We start from the raw sequence: 15,083 nt of genomic DNA, 5'->3' as shown, positions 1-15,083 counted from the left end.
GCTGACCAGGAGCAGTCTGTGAACCAGCAAAAATATATCAGATCAAAGAATGCTTTAAGAGCTGAAGTCCTTCATACAGGACCTGTCTATTCCTGGGACACAAGGTCCATGTCTGCCTTAGAGGTTCCCTTAGCATCTGACTGTCATTTCCATGCCCATCATGTAAGTCAGGACTGTAGCTGGGGACCTAAAAATCCAGCAGACAGGACTGAGCGGCATTTACTGAAGTACAGAAACATGGTCTCCTGTTCCAGCTTCAACCACTTGAGAGACATGGTTGATAATACATCCACTTTAGATCAGAGGTCTTATCGAGAAATTCAGGCCTTTTCCTGCTGGAGACACTTTTAAATCCAGGGGATGAGCTGTGGATATGCATTCCTACAGTGACAGTTTAGGGCCTGGGAAGATGACTTCAGTCAGTCAAAGTATTTGCCTCACAAGCATAGGGACTTACACTGAATCCCCAATACCCATTTGCCTATTAACCCAGTATTGAGGGTTGAGTAATCTGGGGCTTACTGGCCAGTCAGCCTAGCCATATCAGTGAGCTCCAGGTTAGGTGAGTGACCCTATCTCACACAATAGGGATTTAGGAGGACACTTGATGTCAACCCCTGGCCTTTATGTGCATATATACACGTGAACTTGTACAACACACACACACACACACAAACTTGTATGCCCACGCACTCATGCACACACACACACACACACACACACGAACATGTGCACATGCAAATTGTTACTTCAAGGAGGACAACTTGCACCAAGTTTTTAAGAAGTGAAGACAACATCCTGTTTCAAGTTTGGAGCAGAACATCTGCTTTATTTTCTCAGCCAAAGAAGCGGGGGTCACTAGAGTTCACGTCTTCCAGCTCATTGCTTCCTACCCACAACTGTCTTCTGTGGTCTTGACAGCTGTAAGCATCCAGGCTCAGCTTGTGCCAGGTGTCATGTGGGGTGTGGCCCACCATTTGAGTCTCACCCCTCCCCCCAAGCTGGTCACTTCTAGGATTCTTTCTGGAAGAACAAAACACAAACAAACAAAAAACAAAAAGCAGTATCTTAAGTTTGAATTTTAATAGGCACCAAAACTAAGAAAAAGGAGTGAATTAAAATGGTGGAAAGTGTTTGCCATCTGTTGGTTGAACTTGGGGAAGACGATCATTGTAGAGCTTCTAAATAACACATAGCTCAGCCACAATGTTAGGAGACACTGGGTCCATAAGTAAGCCCACTGCCTTAGTTTCCCCATCTTTCAAAAGAGATGAGGAAACAGAAATAGACTAAATGGTTGTTTACATTTATTATTTATTTACCAGCAACAACAAAATAACGATGGCAGCAGCCAGTGCCCGGGAAAGAAGAGCAGCCGACAGGTGACAGGCACTGTGCTGGGTCTGGGGACGGGGAGGGCTACTTCATTGAATTTTTACCAGCATCTGGGAGGTGTAGCTAGTAGATTGTCTGGTGGAATTTTTACACCTGCATTTACACCCACTTTCAGGGGGATTGTCTGCCCAGGAGCACATTGCTAGCCTGAGGCCTTAAACCCAGCCTCAGGACAGGCTGGGCTGGGGATTAGTGCTTTACACACATTTTCCCACATAGATCTTGAGGGAAGAGTATGTTAATGAGGAGGAAGGAATTTTGCAAAAAAGAACCAGTGTATCAACTGCTCCTTTGAAGGAATCCCACCCTTCATACCAGAATGAAGTTGTTTTCCCACGCAGCTGGGCTGTTTGGGATGAGCTGTGGGGCTCTCAGGCTCCCCACAGCTGTAGCGCCTTGCGGGCTGGAAGTGTGAGTCTGGGTTTGTTCTAAGTCGGACTAGATTGCTGTCTTCCCTGACAGCTGTGTGTGGGGAGTCAGCCTCTTCCAGACCCTCAGCAAAGGGACTGCACGAATCCCAATATGTGGTTTCTGGTCCTGTGTCAGAGAAATGCCCAGCTCCCCCGCTGGGAGCTGGTTGCAGACCTAGGTGTACCACCTGACAACCTAAAACCCTTTGTCATTCAGGGAGGAGGAGCTGAGGTGTCAGAGGCCTTTAACCAAATCCCCGGGAAATTAAGGTCTTCTGTTTATTGAGGCAGAAAGATAAAGGAGTGTTTGCCTCCGGTTTTACTTGAACTGACACCACATCTATTTTATCTTGGGATTGACCTTTTGAACAGATTTAATCCCAGAAGACATTTGATGGCGAAAACTTGACCCTGAGAGTTCATGCCGTAATCTGTCACTTACAAACTCTTTGGCCCCTGAAGGCTTCCATATGCTGCCCATGGCCCATGTCTTCTTTCTGCTGTCTAACCCTCCCTAGCACGGGTAGAGCACAGACCCAGAATGCCTGCCTCCAATGTGGTTGTCAAGTGCAGAGAGTGAGGGTCACGGAGGTCACTCGGGCCTGTGTTACAGAGCAGGATGGCTGTCACCCAGCTCTGCCCATGCTTGCTTGGGGCAGGAATGTCTGAGGCCTGACATTGTGGGAAGTGCCAAGTTGGGGGAAATACAGAAATCACGACAGAAAGAAATGGCTAGTGAGAGATCTTGGCCACTTGCTCTGGTCCGTGCTTAGTCACCTGCCTCATCCTGACACAGCCTGGTGCAGCTTCAGGCTTCACTTACCCCTGTGGGTCAGCATGTGAGCGTAGCTACATGGGCACACACCAGTGCAGCTGGAAACGTTACCACCCTACAGACAGGCCGAGCTCAGCGGAATGGGATTCTATCAGCATACTCCTGATACAGAGAAAGAAAATATTACTTCCCCCCAAGCAGTATGTGGTTGCTTTGTGGGCAAGAGTACAGTTTCCATGAAAAGACTGGGAAAGAGGATGAGTTGTCACAGGCCCACTGAGGAGCCAGCCTTGGGTCTGGTCCACTAGGTCCCATCCTTGATCCAGCCCCAGAGTCCCAGCTTCCTTACATACTGTTACATATAACTTTTCTGCTCGTTTCTTTTAATTTTTTTCCTTCTGTATACAAGTGTTTTGCTTGCGTGTTTGTCTGTGATCCACGTGTACTCGGGCAGAGGCCAAAGAGGGTAACGTATGACATAACCCTGGAGTCGCAGATGGTTGTGAGTCACCTGTGGGTCCTCTGGAAGAGCAGCCGGTGCTGCTAACCACTTATTCTCCTGGCCCCCTTTATGCTCAGTTTACAATTTTTAGCCCAAAATTTAAAAATCTTTTAGCTCAAATGAAATTATTCAAGTGTGTGGCATAAACAATTTGCCAGAACTTGTTCCTTTGGGCTAAGAGGTGACCAGAGTGTTAGGGACACCGACCGTGAACATTCCAGATCTGCTGACGACTGAGGCCACCCTGGCCCTAAACAAGTGTCTTCTCTGCTTCTGATTTAAAACTGGAATGGCAAGTTCCTCTGGCTGTGAGTTCAGTCTTTTTTTTTTTTTTTTCTGAGTTCAGTCTTAATCAGAACTGCTCTGAATATGTTGTCAGCTGAGAGAGTTAAGTTCGAATCCAGAGAGAAATTTTCATCTATTTCCAAGTGAGGCAGCAGCCCCTCTCTATCTAGCACACAGAGGGATGGCGCTGGTGGGGGTGTGGGGGGGTGGAGAGACACTTGAGAGAGAACCCCTGGTCACGAAGGATAAAGAAATGATGAGAGGGTAAAGACGACCCTTTGAGGAAAGAAGATCCCAGAGAGAGCCTCTCAGTATCTTGTGGAGAGCAGGAGAGAAACACAGTCTGCTAAACACGCGGGCACCTCACACTTGCTGTGTCAGCTGACGCCGGGCAGAGAAATGAAGCTTGAAATGATTTTAGACATGGCATCCCACCCCACAAAGGGAACGTTGTTAGGACACCGGTGTGTTTACCATGTTGAGTGAATCAGGAATGGGGCAGTGTGGCTGGTCCCAAATGGGGACTGTCATACATTCCATCTCCTTCTAGACAGAGTGCCCTGGTAGAAATTAGCTTTAAAATGCACGTTGAGGTGGCAGTTACTTTTCTTTCTTTCTTTCTTTTTTTTTTTTTTTTTTTTGGTGGCTCAGACCAGAGGAGATAATCTCTTTGATGCATTTTTAGAGGAAAACTGAAGTCTGCTGAAGAATAGAAATAATGTCATCAGAGAGGCTCTGGCTCAGGGGGTTAGGGAAAGTGGGGTCTCTCCTAGACTCCACTCCTCAACCCCACCTCCCCTTGCCCCTGGGCCAAGGCAATACAGTACTCCTTGTGTGGGAGAGAAGATGGGGGTCAGTCTGAAGGAAAGGGGTGGGGTGCCCGCCTAACCTTGCTCCCTTGTTGCGTTTATCTCAGAAAAGGGTCAGCCTCCTGCTGCTACAGGTCCTGGGGCTGACGGGCAGCCCACCCCGCCCTGGATCACCATGGCCCGGCAGAAGCGAAGAGGAGCCCCAGACCTGCCTGTCAACCAGGAAGACAAGCCTGGGCCACGGATCCTGAAGACAGAGACTGGAAAGCAAGCCCAGGTGCTGAGAGGAAACCCTGTTTCTGGGGAATTCAGGGTGGGGTTTGTCAGGGTGTGGTGGGGGCAGGCACTGTGGTGCTCACAGAGGTCCTGCATGGACATCACAGAGCCGGTGCCTATGGTGACCACTGACACGCGCTTGAGGACTAATGAGGCCAAGTCACCGTGTCATCGTCTAGCCCCCATAGAGGAACAGTCTGCCTGTGTGGGCTGTTAAGAAGGCAGTGGAGACAGCTCTGTGCTCTGGCCTCCTAGGCAACGCAGCTCAGCCTCTGGGAAAACTGAAGAGAGTTAAAACAACGTGTCCCCTTAGAGACACGGTGACAGTGTCACCAGCTCCATCTCAGCTCATTGTGCAGTGATAAATGAACCCCGTTCCTGCTGCCGCCTGCTGAGTTCCCTGATCCCTCACCTGAGGCTGCTCAGCTAAAGCCCAGAGTTGCATTATGTATTCAGCTGAAAACAGCTTTCATCAGCCCTAACCACTGTGCTCAGTTAGGAGCAGGCCTTGCCTCGGCTCTTGTTTCCCTCCACTAAGCAGCGCTGTAAGCGGGGCTCTGCTGTATGGCAGAGGGAGCCTGAGCTGCTAATGCGTCCTTAGTTGTAGCCAAGGCTGGAGACCTATATGTAGTGCAGGGGCAGGGAAACTCAAGAGGGAACTGTTAGCCCATTTACCATGTGTCACAAAGCCGCGGAAGGATTTCCAAACCAACTCCGTTTGGTTTCACAGTGAATCCTTGCTGTCCACCTTCTGGGGCTGAGGCTAGGCCGTAGGTACAAGGAAGAAGCCACCATGCGCATATGGGCAGCAAGGGGCTGGCACAAATCAGAGCTCTGGCATTTCTATGGGTGACATTGGTGAGCTGGTGCACGGAGCCCGGAAAGTGCCAGCAGCATGATTCATCTTGAGAGAGACATCTTGTTGCTAAACCACTCTTGGGTGCTTACCCCTCTGAGTCTGTAGAGCTGGTCAGCATGTGTGTCATCCTTGTGTCTCCGTAGGACTCGGTGAAGCAGGGTGACTTTGTCCGAAGCAAATCTTTCCTGATGACCCCTGTGAAGCCTGCTGTGACCCAGAGGCAGGGGTCAAAGCTGAGCCCCAAGGAGGGGCTACAGAGAGGAATCTCACTGTCCCATCAGAACTTGGGTATGAGATTGGCAGGAATTTCCAAACACTTTGCCGTCATTATAACCAAAATCTTCATGCAGTTGGGAGTTTGTTTTTGTTGAGCTGTGTTGAGCTGGGCTTTTTTTAAATGCAGCTTTTATTGAAATGAAATTTACACATCATAAAACTCACCCATTTTAAATGTACATTTCAGCGGATGTGTCTTACAGTGGGCTTATGTATATTTGTAGAGTCCTGCCGCCCTGGTGGCAATCCAAGAATAGAACATTCCCTCACACTGGAAAGACACTCATGCCCATTTGTCTTAAACCCTTCCCTAGTTGTAGGTAAGCACTAACCTATTTATGTCTCTGTAAGATTTGCCTTTTTGGGAACATGAAAGCATAAGACATGGGTTCTTTTCTCTGCTGTTTTTGAATGTGATTCCGAGCTCACTGTGGTAGTCTGTGTCAGCTTTCTCTTTTAATGCTGCTGGACATTGAGCCCGGGGTCTTGTGCACACTAATCATATACTGTACTACCGAATAACACCCGCAGTATTTTCTAAATTGTATTTGTTTTGCATTGTAAAGACACAAGAATCCAACTTCCCAAGCTGTCTTTTAGTGTGTGGTTGTGAAGGCATTAGGCTTGGTCCAATGTGCAGCCTACCTCCAGTGTTCTGTGGTTAGACCCAGCACATTCTCAACTCACTTTGCCTCTAGAACCATCTAAGCCTGTGCCTATGCTCTTTCACTCATAAGCACACCATACCTTATGCTTAAATCTTCACACATTTACACATTAGTGGATTGTGTATTCCGGGACACAGCGGGAGACTGTAACATGTGTTTAAAACTATTCGAGAGACTTCGTGAAAATCCACCTCCCTGTCTCCTGCTTCTGTTTGTTTTTGTCTCTTTCCCAGCAGCTCAGGCTGCAGCAATGACAGAGAAGGAGTTGCATCAGCTGAAGAGAGCCAGCTATGCAAGTACAGATCAGCCGTCCTGGATGGAACTCGCCAGAAAGAAATCTCAAGCTTGGAGCGACATGCCCCAAATCATAAAATAGATTGGCAGACTGCCGGTGAAGGCTGTCCACTGCATTGACAGACTGCTTAGTTTCAAACTGCCAATAAATCACGGCAAACAGACTGTGAAACTTACGATTGATTTTTGTCAAGGAATTATGATGTGCTCCGGGAAGGGAGAGGAACCCGGCAGAACAAAGAAGACAGGCAGCTTCGGTCCTGAGCCAGAGGGGCTGCCGTAAGAGGACCCCGTAAAAGATCCTTCCTGTGCTGAGACTTCAGTGTGACCCTTCAGAATCCCCGTTCCAGAAAATGGAAATGAAGAGGAGTGCACATGTTGGGTGCCCTTTAAGAACAGAACCAGAACTTCTTATGAGTCCCAGGTCTGCTCTGTCACTTGTCATCAGTCAGTGCCTCTGACCACTGTCTTTGCGTGGACCATGGTCATCTTTTGTGTTTCCTATTAGGCATGACGTTTATGGTTGAAGCAGGGATGCCATTTACAAGAGCAGCTACCTAACAATCCAGTTTCCTGAAGATACCCACCCTTGAGAAGGGGAGGATGGGACGTGGCAGGGTTTGTCAATTCATAGACTGTTTCCAAAAATAATTTTTAAACTTTTCCACTAGGCATCTGTGTCCTGAACCATTGCACAATGCATTGCCTGTTTAATAAAAGGTTTCAAACATGCTTCTGCTTTGTGTGTAAATGTTATTTCTGCTCACAGGGAGACTGAGTTAAAGGCTGGGTGTTGAGCCTCCCTTCACACCTCACTGAAAATCCTGACTGGATTGGGTGTGTGAGCCTTGAGGGGGGTGGCAGGGGGGGGTTGGCTTGTTTGTTTTCATTGTCCTAACAGAACATTGGTGTTCTTTTTAGAAAGAAAGAATATGTAGGCTTTTTTCCCCCTCATTTTCTCTATGTACCAGTCACAACACCGTATAAAATTCTTAAAGGCTGTCTTAGTTTGCTTTCTGGTACTGAGATAAGCATAGCCAAAAGCAGCCTGGTGAGGAAAGGGTTTATTTTGGCCTGCACATCCCGGGTCACTGTCCACTCAGGGAAGACATGGCTGGAACTTGGAGCAGATGTTGAAACAGAAGGCATGAGGAATGAATGCTTGCTGCTCATAGCTTGCTCAGCCTGCTTCCTTATACAACCCAGAGCCACAGGGATGATGCTGCCGGAAGTGAGCTGGACCCTCCCCCGTCAGTCACTAATCAAGAAAATTCCCTTGCAGACTTGATGGTGTGCTATTTAATGAGGTATTTTCTCAGTTGATGTTTCTTCTTCCCAGGTGACCATGGTTTATGTCAAGTTGACATAAATAAAATAAAAATTAATAACTAACCCTAACCAGGTCGCAGTCAAGCCTTTATTGAATTTCACTCATCCAGCCTGTATATTCCTGTTGGCAACTGGGTCACTGGTACAAGAGACAGACATGCAGAATGTGGTGACATTGGGCTGGAACAAAACTTGGGGATCTTGGAGTTTCTATATAATTGTTGCTTTAAAATAACTGGCCAGTCTCCACGGGAGTTAGTTCAGCTAGACTCAAAATCAGTCCAACATCACAATATATTGTATTGTAATTTGATTTTATGTGTCCTAAGGGTTGCCACTTTCAGTCTATTTTCTACCCTTGTGAAAATTACTTTTCAAGCTGTTAGTACTCCACAATTTTATTGCATCTGCCTCTGATGAAAAAAGTCTTGGGACAGTTTTTCCCCCCAGCCAAATTGATTTATCAATGACATTCTCATAGAGAATGTAAAACCCGAATTCTACAACGACTGTGTCTGCACAAGAACTCTAAAGCTTCGGCATTAATAGTTTTAGCTAGAGACAAATGAATGTGTTCGTGCTTACCCTAAGCCATCGTTTCTCTGACCAGCAGGTCTTTTCAGGGGAACCCTGTGGAGGCAGTGGTCTCACTTTAGCATCAAGGAAAAGCATGCTGTTAAGTGTTGATTAAATAGGGGTTACCATTCCCTGTGTTTCAGGGTGTGGCAACCCAAAGGCCGTAGGTTTTTAGGCTCATAGGTGAATTCAGTAGGTGGTATAACATGACTCTACTAGGTCAGATACTAGGGGATGAAAGGATCAGAGAAGCAGAGCAGCCAGCCGCTGGAGCTCTCACCTCTACAAAATCCTCAGACTGAAAAAAGACAGTGAGCGCCTGTCTCCTCCCGCCTGTCTTCCTCTCTCCACCCAGCCATCTCACTTCCTGTCTGTCCAGACCTCCAGACCTCTATGGTTAGTTAGTGGCTAGCTCTGCCCTCTGATCTTCAGACAAGTTTTATTTCTTAGAGTATAAGCAAGATATCACCACAAGGTGGGATGGTAGCAGCCTATAACCACCACCTTCTGTGAGGGGATTGAGGTCTACTACACTAAAAAGAGCCAGAGAAGAGCCAAGGCTCAGTGACGATTATCTAGAAGTCTGGGGTAGCAACAAAGATGGGGAAAACCTTGGAAGTAATCACCAGCCTTGATTCTCCTGAGAAGACTGGGCAATGCTTGGAGTATGTTAGACACATTTTTGACAGGCGTCTCCACTCCTTGGGGTGAGCACTTATTTCCGCTGTGCAGATGAGGAGACTGAGGCACACTGAAGCCAGGGCCATTGAGGACCTACATGTTTAAACCGTACTGTGAATCATCACTTCTGTGTTTGTTTTTGCTTTTCAGAGCTGAGGCCTAAACCCTTGTGTTGCTAGGCAAGCAATATACCACTGAACTAAGTCCCCAATGCCAACATTCCTGTTTTTAAAATGCAATAGTACAGGAGTGAACCTTGTCCTCAAAGACAATGTGGGAATGTACTGAACTTGACCGTGAGAGCTCCTGTCTTAGCAACAAGTGTGTATGTCATGCTGTCTCCGTGGTGACCACCTTCGCCCTCATCTGTTAACTCTTTTATCAGGATGAGAGAAAGTGTTGGCTTTTGGTGGCTTTAATTCTGTCATTTTTAAATTGCCAGCACACTTGAACAATGTATAATGTTTGTAACTTCCGTGAAAGCTCCCTATAAGGTTTTTTACAGTGGGGCTCAGTCCCATGAAAACTCTGCTTTTGTGGCAGACCCATTTTTTTTACATGGGAAAGGGATACAGTGACTAGACATTAAATATGCAAAAATCAAAGGAAGTACTTGTAGGGTCAACGATGAGCCTAAAATAGAGGTTGGCTGTAGCCAAATGGACACTTAAGGTTGGGGTAGGGTTGGCTGATGAGGTAGTCTAATTATATAGCTAATCCCAGTGGCCTGGGCTAAGGTAACGGTCTAAGTGGGTGAGTTTGATATGATATGAGAAAAGAATATAAGTAAGGGTTGACGCCTCAATTTTTGGCTGGAGTTCTTCATTGAGTGGAGAAATCATTTACAGAAACAGAGCTGGAGAGAGAAGTCCACAGAAAAGAGGACATCTTAAATGACTTCCCATTAAGTCACCAAGTAAATACACCATGTCCATGGATGGAGTTATAGATTTGGGAGATCTCAGTATGAAACAGAAATTCAGGTCTGGAAGAGGGAGAGAGGGGTTGCTGCCTAGACTGATCTAAGGGTGCCCTGACTCTAGGTCCCCAGGGAAAGCAGATGTATCCAATTTGCCTTTGGAACAAGAAAGAGAAGCCGATCAGAGAGAGGAAAGAGAATAGTGTTGGGAAGGATGAGGCTGAGATCTGCTGGATGGCATTCATCAAGGGGAACAAGAGCTGACTCTGGGCACACAGGAGTCATGGGTGGCCTTGATAGAGCCCTTCTTGGGCGACTACTGGGGTAGAGGCTCAGATGAAGCAGGTCAAAGCCAGCTAGAACTAACTTTCAAGAACTTCTCTATGAATGAAAGCAGAAGAAATGGTGTAATTGTGTGAGTAACCATTTTGTTTGTGTACTGGAAGGAATATACAAAGGGGTTTGTGTGTAAGTGGAAGTGAACTTAGAGGAGAGAAATCAATCGTGAGGCGGGTCTTTTGGAAGCATCCCAACTCCCCATGGGTTCGGGCAAGGATGAAATACTCACATCATGGACGGCTCTTGTTCCTGGAAATGGAAGCCCCGTGTTCTGGTCCAGTTGGCAGGCAGTGAAGAGTCAGCCCAATGCAATGGTGGTCTGATCAATGCTTGCCCTGCTTGCCTGCTTCTGACCCATTTTCCTTACCTTGGTGCCTGCCGAGCTTCATGGTAAGACGGAATGGATAGGTGTTATCTGGGTGTGTGCAGCTCTAACATCCCACAACTCATTCACTGGGTCTGTGGGCTCTTTCCCCTTAAAGAGCAAGATAAAATCAATGTAAATATCTGCAGATTTCATGCTTGGGAAATCCAAAGCTGTCACAATTCTTGGGCATTCTGCTCCCCACTGTGCTCTGCACTTGGGACGCCTGCATTTTGGGGGGGATTGTTGCTATCTTAAGGAAGAAGTGACTCCTTCAGCAGTCTGTGGAATTCCATGTACACATGACATTCCTGTGTGTCTAAGTGTGTGTATGTGTGTGTGTGTATATGTGTGTGTGTGTGTGTGTGCATGCGCGCACGCATGCCTGCATCTCCATCAGTATGGGGTGTGTGTCTTCATGACGTCTCTGTCCTTTCCCTCCCCTTTTATGACTGAAATTGATTGGTTAGCCTGCTTAGCCAGCAAGCTTCAGGGTCCTCCTGTCTCTGCTCCCTAGCACTGGGATTACAGGGGTGCACCCAGCCCCACACCTGACAGCCTTTGTCTCGGTAGAGCTCATTAAACATGTGGGGTAGCATGATGGTTTTGTGGGTGTGAGGAGACACAGCTTTCTTTTGTTTTTCTTTCTTAATATTTATTATATACACAGTATTCTGTCTGCATGTATGCCAGAAGAAGGCACCCCAGATCTCATTATAGATGGTTTTGAGCCACCATGTGATTGCTGAGAATTGAACTCGGGACTTCTGGAAGAGCAGCCAGTGCTCTTAACCTCTGAGCCATCTCTCTGGCTTTCTTTATCTTCCTGGTCCCATAGCTCCAGCCACCCAGAGCAGGACAAATCTCCCTTGGTTATCTCAAGAGCATCATCAGTTCATCTACACACATATGCCACTCCAAGTAACTAACAGAGAGCCTCTCCCAAACAAATGGCATCATCTCACTGACAGGAGTCGTGATGGATGGAACTTTCTCAACTCCATTCAAGCCTGTCCTTTGATTAATGCTGAATAGCACCAACAACAAGATCTGTGTTTCCCAGCATGGCCAGCATGGACTCCATCTATCTGAGTTGTCACATTTCTCAAAACAGCCTTGGAATTAGACTGACTGTCAACGGCCCTGAAGATCTCTCTGCTCTAGCTAGCTTCCAGTAAGATTAGAGCTGTGGCTGCCTTGTCAGCTGCCAGCTTGAGGATAACCAAGGCTTCCTGTGGATCAATGAGAAGAAAAGGCACACAGCAAATACGCAGGCCCCTGACACCCTAGCGATGGTGTACTTTAGCTTTGCATAAGTCTGGAGTGGAAAATGGAGGGAGAGACTAAATGGAGGATATTCTTTATCCTGGAGCCTAGGAGAGAACAAAAAATCTTTTTTTATAGCAGTGGCTTAAAATAAAAAGCAAATATTTTAGGCTGTGAATTTAAAATATGCCCACAAATCCTTCAACAATCCTCTCTTCAAAGCGTGGGGCACACTGCCCATCCTGAGTGAGGATCAACCTGACTGTTGATCCTCCTGTTTGCAGCAGTGTTCCCTACGTTGTAAGCAATGCCCCCAAACAATGGCTGCTACCCAGAGCTAGTATCAGTATGAGTATTGTCTGAAATATGTGTGTATCTGTGATAAATCTGGATCATTTAACTTGAAGGAAGTGCTTTGAATTGTCATCATTTCTACTCTTGCGTTCCAGGAAAGTTTATTGGGTAGAAATAAGGGCTTCATGTATACAAGCACTGTCATACCACCATAATCCACCTGGTAACTAAAACAGCTACGTAGAGCCTAATTGTGGTGACAAATCTAGTTATATGCTTGCCCTCAGACAAGCTGAAGTGTCTGTTAAGGGATCATTCGTGTCTCAGGCAAGAAGAAGCAGACTGATGTAGGATGCTGGGAGACTTCTCATTCTACTTAAAAAATGATCTGTGGGGTGAGAGATAGAGAGGGCAGACAAATTAATAATAATAGTAACTGAAGTAGTCTATCATCATACTCATCCATAAAACAGCATGCAGTTTAAATCTCTAGATTTCCCCATTTGATGGGATGACTTTGGGCAAGTGAACCGGAAGATAAGGAGAGCCAGAGTAGACTGGAGCAGAAGTGTCCTGGGGAGATGGTCCAGTCAGTAGACCACTTACTGTGCAAGCAGCAGGACTTGCGTTTGACCTCAGAACTTACATAAAAAAGTAGGGGTGGTGGCACACACATGTGTAATCCCAACCCTGAAGGGGAGACAGGCCAGTCTCTGAGCTTGCTGACCAGTCAGTCTAGATGAACTGGTGAGTTCTAGGCAAGGGGGAACCGGTCTTAAAAAAAACAAGGTGACCACATCCTGAAGAATTCCACTTAAAGTTAACCTCTGGCTTCCACACACTTAAGCACATGTATGCACCAGCATGTACACTCACACACACAAACACAAATGCAGCAGAAGTGACAGTGGGTAACACCTAGAGCTAAGTAATGAAAGGCATTGATTGCTGCTTTTTAAATCAAATTGTGTGTGTGTGTGTGTGTGTGTGTGTGTGTGTGTGTGTGTGTGTAGGTTCCTGTTGAGGCCAGAAGGTGTTGGAGTTACGGGTAGTTGTGAACCACCCCGACATGGGTGCTAGGAACGGAACTTGTATGCTCTGGAAGAGCATCCAACACTCTAACCACTGAGCCATGTCTCCATCTCCATCCTTGTCATTGCTTTTATATCACAAACTCTGGGACCATTTGCTCTGAAGGGAGTCAGTCCCATAACTTAAAAATACTCAAAGAGCCTGTGAAGAGGCCCAGGTGAGAAGAAGCCCATATGACTCATTTATAGGCCTGGAAAGTTGCTGCTGGTATCTGAGGCCTCCTGTCAACCACTCGCGGCAGCCTGCCTCTATGTGAATAGCCCGTTAGCTTCACCGTCTTGAAACAGTCTCCTCCTGCCCTAAGCTGTGAGGCAACTGCAGCCAGCTGATGCAATGATTGCAGTCTCTGGAGAGATTCCAGGCCAGACTGCCCCAGTGAAGACACTGAAAATGTGGGGACTAAATGTTTACCACTGTTTTTGGCCATTGCATCTAATTGTTTTCCGCAGAACGGCAACAAAAAGCACCTTTTCATGTCCTTTTTTCTGGGTGCGCTTCAGTTGGATTTTGACTATCCCCCCAAGGTGCATATATATTGAAGGCTTTGGTGACCAATCTATAGCTGTGTTGGAAGGTAGTGGAATCTACTGGGAAAAAGTAAGGTTATTGATGGCATTGAAGGCAACATTCAACCCTAAGCTCTTCCTGTCTCTCACTTCTGGGTGGCCTTGAGGTAAAGTGGCTTCCCTCACTCTGGGCTTCTACTGTAATGCGCCTTTTAACCTAGGCTGGCCTGAAACAAACTATTCTCCTGTCTCAGCCTCCAAAGTGTGGCATGACAGGGATGTGATACTTACTATGCTTGGTTCCTGCTTATTTTAAAGTTAAGATTTGAGTTCAGGTTGAGAAGACATGAGAAAATGTAAGTGGTGTCTCTCAAACTATAGCCTGCCATAACCGGGCCTGCAGAGATGGCTAGAGGGATGCATGGAAGACCTGTGGTCCTGTTTGTCAGACCTCAGTTCCAGCCGCATCCAATGCACGCATTTACTGTGGCAGTCTAGTGAGTCCAGCTAGCAGAGAGTGGTCACCAGCAGCCTGTGTCCCACAGACAAATGTATCCAGGGGAGAACAACCAGGCTGTCAAGCCACAAAGTCCTCACATAGGAAGCTTCAGAAGAGGGAAGGATGCTTGACTCAGAGGAAGCAGACGCGTCTCTGCCAGACGCTTGAAGGGGGAAGAAAGAAGCAACAGGGCAAACCAGAGGCATAAACTAAAACCCAGAGGGGATGGAAGAAGCGTTTAAGCTATCAGGGTTTTCCAACATGGGGCTGGATGCCTGGGCAGGAGTGAGCACCATTGCACCCCAGGGGAGCAAGCGGGGGTGCATCTTCAGGATGCCAGGCCGGTCTTTACCATCCCAAGAAGAGAGGAGTAGAGGGTGGAAATATTCACAATACACTGTATGTATAACAAAAGTAAAGAAATACACACACACACACACACACAGACACACACACACACACAGACACACACACGCAAGCACGCGCAGAGGGGGAAGAGGGAGAAGAGAGAAAGAAAGAGACAAGAGAGAGAGAAAGAAAGAGACAGAGGGGAGAGAGAGACAGAGACAGAGACAGAGACAGAGAGACAGAGAGACAGAGACAGAGAGAGACACAGAGAGAGGGGGAGAGAGAGACAGGAGAGAGAGAGAAGAGAAAGAGAGAAAGAGA

General features: G+C 47.0%; 1 protein-coding gene and 1 long non-coding RNA gene across 10 annotated transcripts in view; one reads left to right on the top strand and one right to left on the bottom strand.

Annotated features, from left to right (window-relative positions):
- The window catches only part of Cracdl (CRACD like), a 120,555-nt gene extending 113,274 nt beyond the window's left edge, over positions 1-7,281 (top strand). For 7 of the 8 annotated variants that reach the window (XM_040729215.1, XM_040729213.1, XM_013117374.2 and 4 more), the window contains exons 8-10: positions 4,284-4,453; positions 5,455-5,599; positions 6,489-7,281. In XM_040729215.1, coding sequence (XP_040585149.1) covers positions 4,284-4,453; positions 5,455-5,599; positions 6,489-6,631 — 458 coding nt within the window. In that variant the 3' untranslated portion in view covers positions 6,632-7,281. The remainder of the gene's footprint in view (positions 1-4,283; positions 4,454-5,454; positions 5,600-6,488) is intronic. The other variant, XM_013117373.3, reaches the window with a different exon arrangement.
- Positions 803-4,348, bottom strand: LOC121133257. Of its 2 annotated transcripts, XR_005870070.1 has the most exons (4): positions 4,257-4,348; positions 3,842-4,069; positions 2,629-2,742; positions 803-1,023 (listed from the first exon to the last, which is right to left on the bottom strand). It is a non-coding gene; the product is annotated as an uncharacterized LOC121133257 (long non-coding RNA). The 2 variants fall into 2 exon arrangements; XR_005870069.1 differs by lacking the exon at positions 3,842-4,069 and having other exon boundaries at positions 4,257-4,344.
- Positions 7,282-15,083: the final 7,802 nt, after the last annotated feature.

The sequence above is a fragment of the Mesocricetus auratus genome, unplaced genomic scaffold, assembly GCF_017639785.1.
Source record: "Mesocricetus auratus isolate SY011 unplaced genomic scaffold, BCM_Maur_2.0 Super-Scaffold_100021, whole genome shotgun sequence".
Taxonomy (NCBI): domain Eukaryota; kingdom Metazoa; phylum Chordata; class Mammalia; order Rodentia; family Cricetidae; genus Mesocricetus; species Mesocricetus auratus.
This window is presented reverse-complemented; position numbering and strand designations above follow the sequence as displayed.